Source organism: Aquarana catesbeiana, linkage group LG01 (genome assembly GCF_042186555.1).
Source record: "Aquarana catesbeiana isolate 2022-GZ linkage group LG01, ASM4218655v1, whole genome shotgun sequence".
Lineage (NCBI taxonomy): Eukaryota > Metazoa > Chordata > Amphibia > Anura > Ranidae > Aquarana > Aquarana catesbeiana.
Window position 1 is genome coordinate 167,521,375 of NC_133324.1, and position 15,861 is coordinate 167,537,235.

General features: G+C 40.7%; 1 protein-coding gene across 5 annotated transcripts in view; it reads right to left on the minus strand.

Annotated features, from left to right (window-relative positions):
* The window catches only part of MCTP1 (multiple C2 and transmembrane domain containing 1), a 1,184,139-nt gene that overhangs the window by 908,704 nt on the left and 259,574 nt on the right, over positions 1–15,861 (minus strand). Inside the window, exon 1 of one of the 5 annotated variants that reach the window (XM_073624524.1) lies at positions 7,625–8,011. The exons of the other annotated variants lie outside the window; for them this stretch is intronic. Within the exon in view, the coding sequence (XP_073480625.1) occupies positions 7,625–7,681 (57 nt within the window). The 5' untranslated portion in view covers positions 7,682–8,011. Of the gene's footprint in view, positions 1–7,624; positions 8,012–15,861 lie in introns of those variants that run through there. 5 annotated transcript variants of the gene reach the window in all.

Below are 15,861 nucleotides of genomic sequence, written 5' to 3' on the forward strand. Positions count from 1 at the left end.
ACAGTTTTAAGGAGCAAGATTAGGCCTAAATATACTAGAAACGCTGGTCACAAGCAGGTGTTGTACTACATGTCAGCAAAAACAATAAAAAAGGGCTATAGCAATTACGGGAAATAGGTAAATAGGTGTTTTATTACATGAATTAGGGGACAGCAGATAATATCGCAGAGTCCATATATACTAGAGACACAGAGTACAAGTGTTAAGTGTTTTACTACAAGAATTAAGATATGGCAGATAATACCGCAGAGTAAGATTGGCCAGAAGCAGGGCATTTTTCATGGAGATAATTGTTATATTCTTAATATCTAAATTTTAATTGGCATTATTATACTTTATTTAGAATATGAATTCCCTATATTATAATTGTATGAATGGCAGACTTCGAGTTAATAATCTCCACAAAATAACATTTGAACTAAGTTTAAAATTCCAGAAGTAGTCTAATTATATTTGATGTACATTGTAATATTATATATGTTTTTCTAAGGTATTCCTATGTAACTGATATCTTGACATAGAAATTGTGTGTTTTCTGTAGACTGACTGCCCCTCATTAATTTCCTGTGTAAGTGGAATTTTACTTACATCCTGTGTAGAAGGAATTCCGCTCATGTGTCTGTATCTAATTAGAGATGCTGTTCATATTACTTACTCTTTTGCCCACCCTTGTAGGGAGTAAAAGGGGAGGTAATATTGGGAGTGATTATGGGAGGGTTTGGTTTTTGAGCGCAAATTCAAAGGATCCAGTTTGTTATGTAAGGGAGAGCTGATAGAGTGTCAGTCTCTTTCTACTTCCTGCCTGCAAGCTACACACAGCTCCTTCTTCAGCACACAGACTTTTCTTCAGCACACATGGGGTTAATCAGCCATATTAAGAAGACAAAGGAAAACCACATGGCCTGAAGCTTATTCAATTAACTTTGTTTTCCTATCTTTGAAACAAACGAACTATACTTGAATCTTTTAATCATATATGAAGCAACACTTTTATTCTGTACTATTTTTGTAAGTATTTTCCAAGTTTTTTGTGTGTACAATAAAACACACAGTTTGATTTAAGCTGACTCAGACATAATTAAGGAAATTCGTCTCACAATCAGTCATCATTATTGAAAGCTTTCTGTTATATCAAGCTTAATATTACAATAATACTTCTAACCAATGTATGTAGTACTTTTACTTAACTAAGGTAATAGGGGCATGTTGAATTTCAATGTTATTACTTGAGGTTGTTAAGATTTGTACTATCCTTGTACTTAGTTTGCACTTTGAGCACCCAAACTTAGCATGCTCTACAACAGCTTCCAATACATTGACACTGTGGGGGGTATGTACTAAAACTGGAGAATGCAAAATCTAGTGCAGCTCTGCAGAGAAACCAATCAGCTTCCAGGTTTTATTATCAAAGCTTAATTAAAAGGTCTGAAGTTAGAAGCTGATTGGCTACCATGTACAGCTGCACCAGATTCTGAGTGCACTAGTTTTAGTAAATCAGCCCCTGTGACTGCTTTGTGCCTACTCTTTTACAGTAAGAGGCTGGCTTATTCAAAAGCCCCCTTTTTGGTCCTTCTATGCTTGCTGGTCATGGTTCAAAGGCCAGGCAGTTACCTTGCATTACCTTTGCAAAAACATTTGTCCAGTCAAATTTGGACTGCTGAGAATGTGAATTTCAAACCCACAAGATTTGCTGCAAAGTGATGTTGCTAGCACCAAATCCAATCCCTATTCCTATTCTCTGAATGTGAAAGTCTCTCTGCCAGTATGACAGTTTTTCTGATAACTGGCAACATGGCAAGGCCCAGGATAGTGTAACAATGTATACAGTAACAATTATGCCCTTCTGTCTTTGACCAATTTAATTATAAACAAGTTTAAAGCAAGAGTTCACCTAGTTTTTCAACATACAATAGATAGTCCATACAGATGTGTCAAAGTCCAAAACACCTTATTTTAATCCACACCCTTTCATTAACAAACCACACCTTGTTGTGTAACATAATATATCCCACTGACCTCATTTCATTGCAAATGCAGCCCTAGATTTTTTTTTTTGTTCAACAAGGAAGAATCTGATGCAGAATGATAAGCAGAGGAGATCCATTTTAAAGTTTTTGTTTATTTAATAAAAAATCTCGAATGAGAGTATTTTAAAAGTTTTATTGACTTTTTATTCTCATCTTTGCTTCACCGTGGACAGGTCAGCGGTCCTAAGGACTTCTTATAAAACCACCAGAATCAAGGGTAATTAACTTACATACTCGCCATAACAGAAACCTGGCTTCAAAATTTTAACTCAGCTTCTTCTGCTGCCCTCTCCCAAGGTGGTCTCCATTGGACTCACTCCCCCAGACCCAACAGACAGAAAGGAGGTGGAGTTGGCTTCCTTCTATCCTCACAAAGCACCTTCCACGTCCTTCCTGTCCCCCCCTCTCTATCCCTCTCTTCTTTCGAGATGCACTGTATTTGTCTGTTTTCTCCCATTTCTCTGAGGATTGCAGCAATTTATCAGCCTCCAGGACCGGTATTGCGCTTTCTTGATGACTTTGCTGCCTGGCTACCCTATTTTCTCTCCTCTGAAATACACACCATTATTCTTGGTGACTTTAACATTCCTGTCAATGTTAACAGCCCAACTACAGCTAAACTTCTCGACTTAACCTCATCTTTTGACCTAACTCAATGGACACATACTTCCACTCACTCCAATGGTAATACCCTTGACCTTGTATTCTCCCATCTCTGCAACCCTGGCAACCTCACCAACACCCCCTTTCCTCTCTCTGTATCCTTGCCTCCAACCACCCATCCCTCCAAGCAGCAAACAATTACTTGTAGAAACCTTCGCCATTTTAACCCTTCTCTTCTCTGATCTGCTAATGACCACCTATATGACATAATCTCTCCCCTGTCCTGTCCTGACCTGGCCACCTCTGTCTACAACAGTTCACTCTTATCATCACTAGATGCACTCGCTCCTCTAACCACATGCAGAATCAGCCCCTGACCGTTACAACCCTGGCAAACTGACAACACTAGAAATCTCAAGAGACATTGCCGTGCTCTTGAACAACTGTGGCGTAAAACCAAATGCCTGCAAGACTTCACCCTATATAAATCTGCCCTTCTAAAATACAATTCCTGCCTCCATGCTGCCAAACAAGCATACTTTGTCTCTCTTATTAATTCCTTGTCATCCAGTTCCCGTCGGCTCTCCACAACCTTTAACTCTCTGCTTCGTCCCCCACCCCCTCTACCCACTAACAAGAGATTGCCAATCACTTCAAAGACAAGATCGATGCAATTTGTGAGGACACCTCCACTGTGCGTACGTCTTCCCCACCCAACATACCTTGCCTAGCAGCACATTCAACACTCTCCTCTTTTGAATTGGCTACTACTGAAGAGGTTACAAAACTTTTCTCAGATGCCCACCTAGCCAATTGTCCCTTGGATCCTGTTCCTTCACAACTACTACGGTCACCCTCTTCTTCTATCCTATGCTCCCTCACTCACATCTTCAATCTCTCCCTCTCTAGTGGTATCTTCCCCTCCCCTCTAAAACATACGCAGATCACTCCCATACTTAAAAAGCCTTCACTAGACCCTACCAACCTGAACAACTTAAGACCCATCTCATTGCTCCCATTCACCTCTAAACTTCTAGAACGCTTAGTCTACAACTGTCTTAGCTTCTACCTCAGTGAAAATAACCTTCTTGACCCCTTACAGTCTGGCTTTCGCTCACAGCAATCCACGGAAACTGCCTTATTAAAACTCACTAACGATTTACTAACTGCTAAAACCAACAGCCAGTACTCCATACTCCTGCTACTTCACCCTCTCTGCGGCCTTTGATACTGTTGACCACCCGCTCTTTCTCAATAAACTACATTCCCTTGGCCTCTGAGATTCTGCTCTATCCTGGTCCTCTGCCTATTTATCACTGCGCTCCTTCAGTGTCACCTACAACTCTGTCTCCTCCTCCCCATTGCCCCTTTCTGTGGGGGTCCCCCAAGGCTCTGTTCTTGGACCCCTTCTCTTCTTTATCTACACCTCTTCCCTTGGTCACTTGATAACCGCCCACGGCTTCCAATACCACTTATACGCTGATGACACACAAATCTATCTGTCTACTCCTCACCTCACTCCTTCAGCCTCCTCTCGCATTACTTCCTTACTAACGGACATATCAGCATGGATGTCGCACCACTTCCTTAAACTAAATCCCTCTAAAACTGAGCTATTAATATTCCCCCCCCACCCGTGCCCCCCTCCATGACTTTTCCATCAAAATCAACAATGCAACCATCAGTCCCTCCCCTCACGCCAGGGTACTAGGTGTAATCCTAGACTCTGACTTGTCATTTCAGCCTCAAATCCAATCGTTGTCAAAAGTTTGTAGAATTCACCTCCGAAACATCTCTAAAATTTGCCCCTTTTTAACAAATGAAACCACTAAGCTCCTCATTCACTCCCTTGTTGTCTCTCGCCTTGACTATTGCAACTCCCTTCTCATTGGCCTACCTCTCCATAGGCTATCCCCTCTTCAGTCTATCATGAATGCTGCTGCCAGACTTATCCACCTTACCAACCGCTCAGTGTCTGCCAACCCTCTCCTCCAATCCCTACACTGGCTCCAAATCACCCTGCGAATTAAATTCAAAATACTAACCACAACATACAAAGCCATTCAGAACTCTGCCCCGAGCTACATCACCAATCTTGTCTCCAAATATCACCCAAATCGACCTCTCCGCTCTTCCCAAGACCTCCTACTTTCAAGCTCTCTCATCTCCTCCTCCCATGCTCGTCTCCAGGATTTCTCCAGAGCCTCTCTCATCCTCTGGAACTTGCAAACTCCATCTATCCGGCTATCCCCTACTCTTGCTACCTTCAGGCGATCCCTGAAAACTCATCTCTTCAGGAAAGCCTATCACATCTCCAACTAATTTCCTACCACTTCCAACAGCTCATTCCCCACAGTTACAACCTTTTGTACCACCTGCCCCACCCTATTAGATTGTAAGCTCTTCTGAGCTGGGCCCTCTTAATCCTCTTGTATTTTATTGTATTATAACTGTATTGTCTCCCTTTTATATTGTAAAGTGCTGCGTAAACTGTTGGCGCTATATGTATAATAATAATAATAATAATAATAACTTGTTTGCTGCAGCACTTCATAGCCAAAGTGACATTCAATTCTGGTTTTAAAAAAAAAATCTCTATTCTGCTCCTTCCTGAGATGGACTAGAGACTAAGAACTATGGGATGGGTGGGTAGTGTATATAGAGTAGTCCACACAACCACAACTAACCTGCACCGCTCATTCCAAACAAACAAAAGTGAGGGGGGAAGTAAATTAGTGCATGTGCATGGATTATTTCTGGAAAATAAGGATATTGTCCATTTAAAAAAACAGATACAGAAATAACACATGTGGTTTGAATTCTGTACTATCGATATTTTGTTTTTTAGACTTTATGCAGCTGTGATATTTATTACTACTATGATATTATAACCCTTATTTATTATAGTGCTGCTGAAGATGTTATTGCTGTATAAATAACCATAACACAAATAGTATTTATCAGTAAGTGATATATACAATATAGTAAATAACAACATATATACTGTTGGCGTTTGACAGTCAGCATTCAATCATCAAAAAACCTTTATTGGTAAAGAGAATAAAAAACACCAATATGTAAATTATATCAGAACCATAAACCCCCTTATGTCGTGAAGTAATAAATAGAAGCTTTAATTTCAGATCCATCATACCTGACCGGTTAATGACACAGGAGAACATGCCGAGGAACATAACATGTCATCATCTCCTCCTCCCCTGTTAGACCTGGTGGATTCCCCATTCATCTCTGAAATAAATGACTTCTGCAGTCACTGTGCAATCTCATTGAATAGAAGGACACTTAATATATAGCCACACAGTTAAGTGTACGTGAAAAGAAGAGGCTGGCTGGTGAATGCTCAGGAGACTCCAACTTCAATCACACCATTAACCCTTTGCCTGCCTCTCTCTAACACAGGTTATATAACATTGACTGGGTCCATCACCCATCCAGCAGAATATCAAATACCAGCTGAGAGGTTCAAACTGAACACACATAATCTGAGAGATCTTATCTGACCCATCTCTCACATTACACCATGTGCTACTGCGATTTCACACAGGAAGTCTTATCGTTTAGCAACATGTGTCTCTTGTACAAAGATTGCTCTGATCTCCACATTGTGAAAACAAGCCATGCCAATGTCCGCCCTTAATCCAAAGTCATGATATAGAAGAACATCCATTTCTTTTCCCTTTTCATAATCTTTGTGCAGTGAACCAATATCTGTAATCTACATACGGAACAGCAAGTGCCCTTTTCATCATAACTACCAGTACCAAAAGTACTAATATTTTGCATATTGGATTTACACAATGCACTTCAATCTGATCTAATTATGCATAAAACGAATAAACTATTTTTCCCATCATATACACATTTCATACCAGTTTCCACATGTAATTGGAAGCTGATTTTCTATGTGCACTTAACATACAGTCTCTGAATAGTAACAAGTATGTTTATTCATCACTACAACTGAAAGTTCACTTTTCCGCTCAACTTCTGATCCACAGGCGCTCATTACTGTATAGAACACACATACCTTCACTATATATATATATATATATATATATATATATATATATATATATATATATATATATATATATATATATATATATATTGCATAAGACATGTACCCATCTGTATCTTATATATATAAAAAAAAATTTTATATATATATAAAATATATATATATATATATATATATATATATGTGTGTGTGTGATGTGTAAAATAATTCATTTATGCATGACATGTATATATCTGTATTTTAAATAAATACACATGCACGCATATATATGTATGTGTGTGTGTGTGTGTGTGTGTGTATAGGACATGGACACATTTGTATTTTATCTGTATTAAAAAAAAAATAATAATAATATCTATGCGTGTGTGTGATGTGTAAAATAATTCATTGGTACATTACATGTATACAACTGTATTTTAAATAAATAAATACACAAACATAAATATTAGATAGATAGATAGATAGATAGATAGATAGATAGATAGATAGATAGATAGATAGATAGATAGATAGATAGATAGATCTATATAGATATAGATAGATCTATATAGATCTATCTATATCTATATCTATATAGATAGATCTATATAGATCTATCTATATAGATCTATATAGATCTATCTAGATATAGATAGATATAGATAGATCTAGATATATCTATATATACAGATATAGTGTATGACACTTATACACACCACACACACAGTACATGACTACAAGAGAGCACAGGAGATATTCCAATAAAAAGTGGCCACAATAATTTACAATGAAGCCTCTTCAGTATTGATTGTATAATCCACTTCTGATTCTTTCCACTTTCATGACCAGCTTGAACACATTGGGACGGTGACAAATATTTAACTACTCCAATGACTAGCTGGTCAGGAAAAAGCAGGGTGACATTGAAAGTTGTAGCAAAAATTCTAAATACATTAATAATGACTATATAACTTACCTGACCACTGAGGAATGGCAAAGTGCCCATATTTTTCAGCTTGCAAATGTCTAACATAATGCCGCAGGAGTGGGTGACACATCTTCAGACTGGCACTGCACATCCACATTCATGAGCGGCCGTTTAGGATGTGAGCAGATCCAGCCTGTACTACCAGCCGCTACACAGAAATGACTTGCCTCAGCCTCCAACCAGCAGGCAGTAAAGGAGAAGGACAGGGAGTGATGGAGAGGCTCTGTTGCTCCTTGCTATGTGACGGAACTGATTCATATGATAGCTAGCCAGGCTTTTATATAGAGCTGTGCTCTTTGCTCTGCAGGCTTATAGACAGTCTTTATATTCAAATCATTTTGCTGTCACATAGGCAGGATTCCCTCCCTGAGCATGCACAGAAAAAAGGAAGTATATGGAAACCACAAGTTGTTTTTCCTCCAAAGCTGCTGTCACGCTTCCAAAGAAATGGCCAAAAGAGAACAAATTATGACACCCACAAATAACACTGAGCGGTAATGTGCTTCTAGTGGAGAGATGGAAACTGTACTCTGTATTCTATCAGGGCATTTTCAAGACATGCCTGTATTTTAATTAACAAGTGTTACCATTGTAAAAGATGAGGGCATAATATTATTAAGGTGACAGAAGCACCACTTATGATGGAATGGTAGTTTAAAATATAGCCACAGTCATAACCCCCTATGTGCACCCCTTTAATATATACTTCTGTTCAAACCTGACACAGACCTCTAATTTAGAATTTTGTATTTTTTAAATATTTGGGCCTGCCATCTGAGGGCCAGCGTCTGTGCAACACTGTGTACATATTGACAACTGGCCCTAAAGAATGAGTTGGCAGTTAAAAAAAAATGTGCCACTTTGGCCATTGAGAGAAAAGTGACAGGTTCTCTTGAAAGAACAACCCACACCCACATAGTGTCAGAGCTTACTTTGGTTGTAACATCCTTCTCTGCATCCTCACATGTCAATTTTCAGGAATGGTGATTGGCCAGTCATGCCCAATCACTGAATCCTTGGAGGAGGTCCCATGTTCCTCCGTATCAGGAAGAATCAGGGATTTACCAAGGCTCTTATCAAGCAATGGAGCAATGGTAGGAGAATGGCAAAGGTGAGTTATCCGTGGTTGGGGGCTGTTTTTACAAAATAACCTATCAATTTGCTCTGAATGGGCAAAGTGACAGACTGGGAAAGATTTAACAAAGTGGTTGAGCATGTTCACACAATAAATTGTGTGAATATTCACTTTGATTATCTAAAAATGTGTAGATGAAATACATAAACAGGGATAATCTTTTTACACACTTAGTTAAAGAAGTAAAGCCAATGCTACTTGGGTTGTACTTTTATGGATCACAGGAGTGCAGTTCATTCTGCACTCATGTGTTCCATTTTCAGCCAACAGCCCAGTGCTCCAGTGAGCATTGGAGGGGCAAGGCAGAGAGCTGGTGACTGATATGTCCTTGCTCTCTGCTCAGAGTGGATGTGGAGAACTGAGCAATCAACAGTGTTTGATCACTCAGTTCTGGAGGTAAAGCCAGCAGGAGACAGCTGCAGCTGAGATCAGTGCTGCAGCCATCTAGGTGAGTATAGATATTTATTTATTTTTTTTGCTCCCATACTTCTCTTTTTTAATGAAGTGAATCATCACACAGTAATAATCAGACTTATTATTTTTAAAAATGTTGTTATCAATAAGGCATGGTTCAAACCTGTTTGGTGCATTTTAGATGCGCTGTGTTTGGAATGCATTTTATGTGTGTTTGCATTTTAGGTGTGAATGGGGCCTTACTTTTGTGGCCTGGTTACTAATGGTGGTATAAAGTATTTTCTGCTAAAAAAAAAATAAAAAAAAATAAAAAAATAATGTAATAATAAAGCCATATTAGGAATTGTTTGTTATTTTAATGCATTGGATAGCTCTCCCCACATTCTTTGTCCCTGTGACATCAGGAAACAAAATTTAGAAGAGCAAGTGTCACTGAAACAGGGAGAAATACATCGCAATAAAATCCTCACAGAGCTTCTACACTTTCACCATGCAACCCAAAAAAAAAAAAGATTCTGATTGGAGTTTGGCCTTAAAAATTTGTGGTTTGCTCAAAATCCCTAAAGCTTGATTTTCTGAGCAAGAACAGGTGTCAGAAAACATTTGACAAGATCTGTTCCATATTACTTTAGTAAGGTAAATTAAGCATGTCCAGTACCAACATTTTAACTAGACGGAGCCAAGTCTAATATAAATTAGCCATTGCACATTCTGGCTATATAGTACAGCTTCCATCATGACATGGTCTTGCCTAGGGCCAAGCAAATGCCTGAAGCACTCTTTACTGAATATGAGATAGCAGTGAAGTAGCTATTGTAATGCTCCACTTCAGTGACAAGCAGTTTATAGGCTGTATCACAGGTGTCAAAATACTAGAGTGTTAAAAGCTAATTGATTAAACTGACACATGCACTCTAATTTACAGTTCTGAATGTTTCATAATAGAATTTACCATTTAGCCATATCATTCCACATCATTTCACATTTCTAGTGTTTATTACAGGAATTTTCTGGTATTCTATAGCAAAAAAAAAACAAATGATCCAATACAGAGTTGTATATGAAATTAAAAAAAAAGTTCCTCTAAAGTTCACTTTACCTGCATGGCTACAGTCCTTCCACCACTGAATCAGTACTTTGCCTCACATCACTTCACCTGTGCCTGCTGCCCCTAATTTCTTGGTACCCTTTGAAACTACAGCCCTACATTTTCCACCACCCATTGTGGCTGCATCACCCCTTCTTTCATCATTTAAATTACCTCCAGCCCTCCATGCCTCCGCACCCACCACATCTGCAGTCCCCCTTCCCTTAGCACCCACCACACTAGAAACCCCTTACCCTCCCCACTGAGCAAGTCTGCAGAGCAGTTTACTCACCACATACCACATGTGCATATCCCTTTATTGCCTCCCGTTCAGCATTCATCAAGCCTGTGGTCCCCCATCTCTCACCATCAATCATGCCTGCACCCCACCTTCTCACACCATACACTGTGTCTGCATTCTTCCTTCTACCAATGCATGTGGACCCTACCTCCCACCACTCCCCTGTGCATGCTTTCCCCCAATCTTACCTACATGCCTGTCTCATGTTCCTTTTTCACCACTGCACCATGCTACCATACTTGCAACTCTCACCAATGCACCATCCTGGCCCTTGAACCCCACCCCCATCCCACTTCAACCCTGGTGCTTGTACACTGCCCCTCTGCTCTCACAATCAAACCTGCACCCTCATCACCAATGCGCCTGTGAATCTCAAGTATTTACCCCACCCCCTGCATTCTCATAGTACCTGCACATTCTAAACCCCATGCTTCCAAAGCACACCCCACCCCTGACACCTAGTGTCCCTCATCCTCCTTTCCTGCCCTAAACTCCATGCTTGCAACTCCACCCCTCAACATGCTCTCAGCAACCAAACCTTGCCTGTTCTGGACAAGAAATGTCACACTTTGGCTAGCATGTACAAAAAAAATCCACCTAAGGCCCCTTTCACACAGGGGAACTGATCGGTTCTGCCTGTCAGTTTTTTAGGCAGACCTGATTTGGCCATCCATTGTCCTCTATGGAGCAGCGGGTGTTAATGGTCTATTGACACCCGCCGACATCCGTTCTGATCCTATCTGCTAAAAACAGATGGATGGGGATCTGTCGACTCTGCTTAAGCGGAGCCTACACAGACCAGCCATCTGCCTGCTCAGTGGGGATCAGCGGACAGATTTCCTGCTAATCAGGCGGACTCCAACGGAGCCCGCCCCATGTGGAAGGAGCCTTAAGTTGTCGCTTTCCCATCTGGTGAAAAGATAGCAGCATCAGTTAACTTGACTAAACTCTATGACTAATTTTCCACGTTACACATTTTTTTGCTCAATACATTTGTACTATTATCAAAAAACAAAGTAATAGAGAGACACATGATAGTTTCCGTTGACAGTTGAGTACAAAGCAACCAAAATGCATACAACATTAGATTACAAAGAGAAAAGATAATAAAATACAAGGTTTGCAAGGTGACAAATCTTTTAGAGCCCCTGGTAGATAAAAACAGTACAGAAATCATACAAAACGATGGGAGTAATGTAAGCTTAGGTATCCAACAGGATTGCATTATGGAGGCCACCACATGGAATAATTTGAGACTGAAGAACCTGACAGAGTAAAGCTGGGTACCTACAGATCAAAATTCATAAGATTCTGTTTGAAGCTCTCTCTGTTCAAAAAAAGCCAATTGTTAGACCGGCGGCAGTTTCTGTCAAATAGTCCTGACGGAAGGGGGAAATCCCCCATTGTCACAATAGCACAGCAAGCAAGATCCCTGCATTCACATCGCTCGTGTGGATGCAGGAATCTATGAGTTTTTTTTTCATTCAGCCCACTGGTTGAATGAAAAAACTCACGTTGTGGAACAGGAGGAAAAGGTGCAGGGGTTTGAAGGGAAGGAGGGGCGGAAAAAAGGGGCAGTGGTGAAGGTGCGAGAGGAGGGGAACAGATGAGACTAGGCAAAGGTGTATATCAATATTATCTTCTCATAGGTTGAGATCCAGTAGTCCGGCCATCAATTAGGAAGTGGGAAGGCTAATCAACCCAAAAAGTTCAGATTGTCAAAGAATCCCCTTGAAAAGTAGACAAAAGATAGGACTCAACCAAGCTACACATTTTACATATATACATATATATATACATATAAAAGGCATTATAGAGCATTGTTTTAAAATTATGCTATGTTTTTAATTTGCTGAGAAAAGGAAAAAAATTTAAATAAAATGCAAATTTGTCACATGGTAAAGGTAAGTGCACCCCAACATTTTTCACCATTTCAAATCAACGACTAGAATCAAGTATTCCATATTAGGTGCCAATTTGACCTCTTTTAAGGAGTATGAAGACAGAACCTGTCTTATTTAAATCTTATTTAAATCTAGATACCCAAGGTCTGGTGTTTTCTTTGCTTTTGTGTGGTGTCATCATGTCAAGATCAAGAGCTTTTTATGGCCTTTAGAAAGAGGCATGTGGATAGTCACAAACTGACAGGGGATTTAAAAATATTGCAATTCCCCTGCATGGAAAATAAAGTGCTGTAGATTTCAAATGACTAATTTTCTTGGCTGGCCCAGCAAATTGAGCCCAAAGGCTGACCTTCTGATGCTAAAAGAATTCTCCCGGAATCCCAAAATTTCATGGATGTGGCAGGGGAAAGTCTTTCCTGTCTAAAAAAGAACCTTGAAGCAAGACTGCAGTAGGCTAATGAACACAAAGGCAAAAGACCAGGCCTTCTGGAAAAATGTGCTGTGAACTAATAAATCAAAAAGAATTGTTTGGTCACAGTAACTGTAGACATTTTTGGGACAAACCAAACAGTATCAACTGTAGACATGTTTGGGACAAACTAAAGACATTATTTTAAATCAAACTGGTAGTGGAAATGTCTGGGATTGTTTTGCTGCTTCCGGACCTGGGCAGCTTGCATTTATTAAGTCAACTATGAATTCTACATCATATCAAGTTAAATCAGAAAATTATTTTTGACACAATAATAATTTGAAGCATACTAGCCAATCTACCAAGGAATGGCCCAAAGGCATGGTGGGTTTTAGACTGGTCTAATCAAATTCCTAATTTGAATCCCACTGCAATGTTGTAGGAAGATTTGAATAGGGTATTTCATGCAAAATTGTGGGCACCTTGGTTAGATGTGCCGGGATTAGCCCCGCTGGAATTAGTGGCTGACAGGTTACTAGGAATCAATGTTGGGTGAAAAAGAGACTGAGAAACACGATAACTGGGATATGGTGATAATGATATTACTGCGTTTATATCTCCACATACCTTAAAACTGAACATTGCATGACTGCAAAAAAGCTTATTGGGTAAACCTGCGTTTATATCTCCACATACCTTAAAACTGAACATTGCATGACTGCAAAAAAGCTTATTGGGTAAACCTGCGTTTATATCTCCACATACCTTAAAACTGAACATTGCATGACTGCAAAAAAGCTTATTGGGTAAATCTGTTTATCACCACTGTTTCAACTCCATCTGTAGCCATGCTCACATTATTTCAATGTTTATTTAGCCATTAAGTCTTACCTAAATTATGGGTTGCCTTATCTTTACAATTTTGGCCTTTTAGTCCCCTTGCAGTTTGATTGTGGTGTGAAAGTTATGCCCTGCTAGCTGTGTTGCTAATATGCCCTCCTAATTGATTAATTGCCAGATTCAACCCACACCCAACACACAGTATAAAAACAAGGCCTTCCTTACGGGGGAACACATACAGGGGGCTGCACATACAGGGGGTTCTTCCAAAGAAGTGGGGTTCTGAAAATAAGTGACACTTCTGCTCTTGCACTTCAGCGATTTGCACAAAGCAAACTATAAAAGACTGCAGGTGACCCCATTTCCTAATTTTATCATCTTCCTCTCGGAAACATGCACTCTTTACCTCTCCTCCTTTTCACAATTGCTGCCTCTCTCCTCAAACTCTCTTTTCTACATCCCTCTGCTCCACCCCACAACCTGTACATATCACCCTCACTTCTCCCCTCCCCCTATTACTGCACTCATCACCTCTTTCTAACTCTAAGCCCACTTGCTAACATACCCCCCAGGATACTGAAGCATGTCCCCTCATACAAATCATATTCTCATATTACCTCCCTCACTCTTCTGCTTCTCCTAATCGCTGGAGATATTTCCCCAAACCCTGGGCCCACTTTATTTAACTGTGCCCAACACACCCATCACCATCACCCTACACCCTCTGGCAGTAGTCGCAATCTACACAATCTAGTCTCCATTCCTCTTCTTGCCAACACCAGCCTCACTCTCTCCTGCGCCCTCTGGAACGCCCGATCTGTATGCAACAAACTCACTGCTGTTCATGACCTCTTTTTCACTAATTCCTTTAATCTACTTGCTCTCACAGAAACCTGGCTCCACGAATATGACACCCCTTCTCCTGCTTCCCTCTCCCAGGGTGGCCTTCACTGGACTCACTCCCCCAGGCCTAATGGACGCAAGGGAGGTGGAGTGGGATTCCTCCTATCCCCCCAGAGCACCTTCCAGGTTATTCACCCTCCTCCCTCTTTTTCACTCTCATCATTCGAAGCCCACTGTATACGTCTATTCTCTCCCACTTCCCTAAGAATTGCTGTGATCTACCGGCCCCCTGGACCATTATCGACTTTCCTTGATGAGTTTTCTGCCTGGCTACCCTACTTTCTCTCTTCGGAAATTCCCACAATCCTTCTCGGTGATTTCAACATCCCTGCTAATACAAACATTCCTGCTACTTCTAAACTTCTTAGTCTAACCTCTTCATTTGACCTGAAGCAATGGGTACAGGCTTCTACTCACTCTGATGGCAACACCCTTGACCTTGTATTCTCCTACCTATGCACTCCATGCAACTTCTCAAACAATCCTTTTCCTCTCTCCGACCACCACCTTATTAGTTTCTCTCTCCCCCTGTCCTCCACCACCTTTCCCTCCAATCGCCTAACCGCCACCCGTAGACTTTCGCAACTTCAACTCCTCTCTCCTCTACTCTGCTACCGACCACCTCTATGACAAAATCTCCCCCCTGTCCTGCCCCAACCAAGCCATATCCATCTACAATAAATCTCTGTCCTCCACCCTGGACAAGCTCGCTCCCCTCACTACACGCAGAATCAGGCCTCGACCCCTACAACCCTGGCAAACAGATGACACTAAAATTCTCAAAAAACGTAGTCGCGCTCTTGAGCGTCTGTGGCACAAGACTAAGTCTCTCAAAGACTTCAACCAATACAAATCTGCCCTCCAAAAATACTATTCTTTCCTCCACACTGCCAAGCAAACCTATTTTACAACTCTTATTAATACCTTCTCATCCAATCCCCGTAAACTCTTCTCTACCTTCAACTCTCTACTTTGTCCTCCACCGCCTCCCCCCACTGATTTACTCACTGCCCAGGAAATCGCTGATCACTTCAAAAACAAGATTGATACAATCCGTGATGAAATCTCCACTCTACAGGTATCTCCCCCAGCTAAGACCCCATGTCAACAGATACAACTGACACTACCTCTATTCAAATCTACTACTCCAGACGAAGTTGCTAAACTCCTTTCTATCGCCCACCTAACTACCTGTCCCCTGGACCCTGTTCCCTCTCAAATGCTACGGT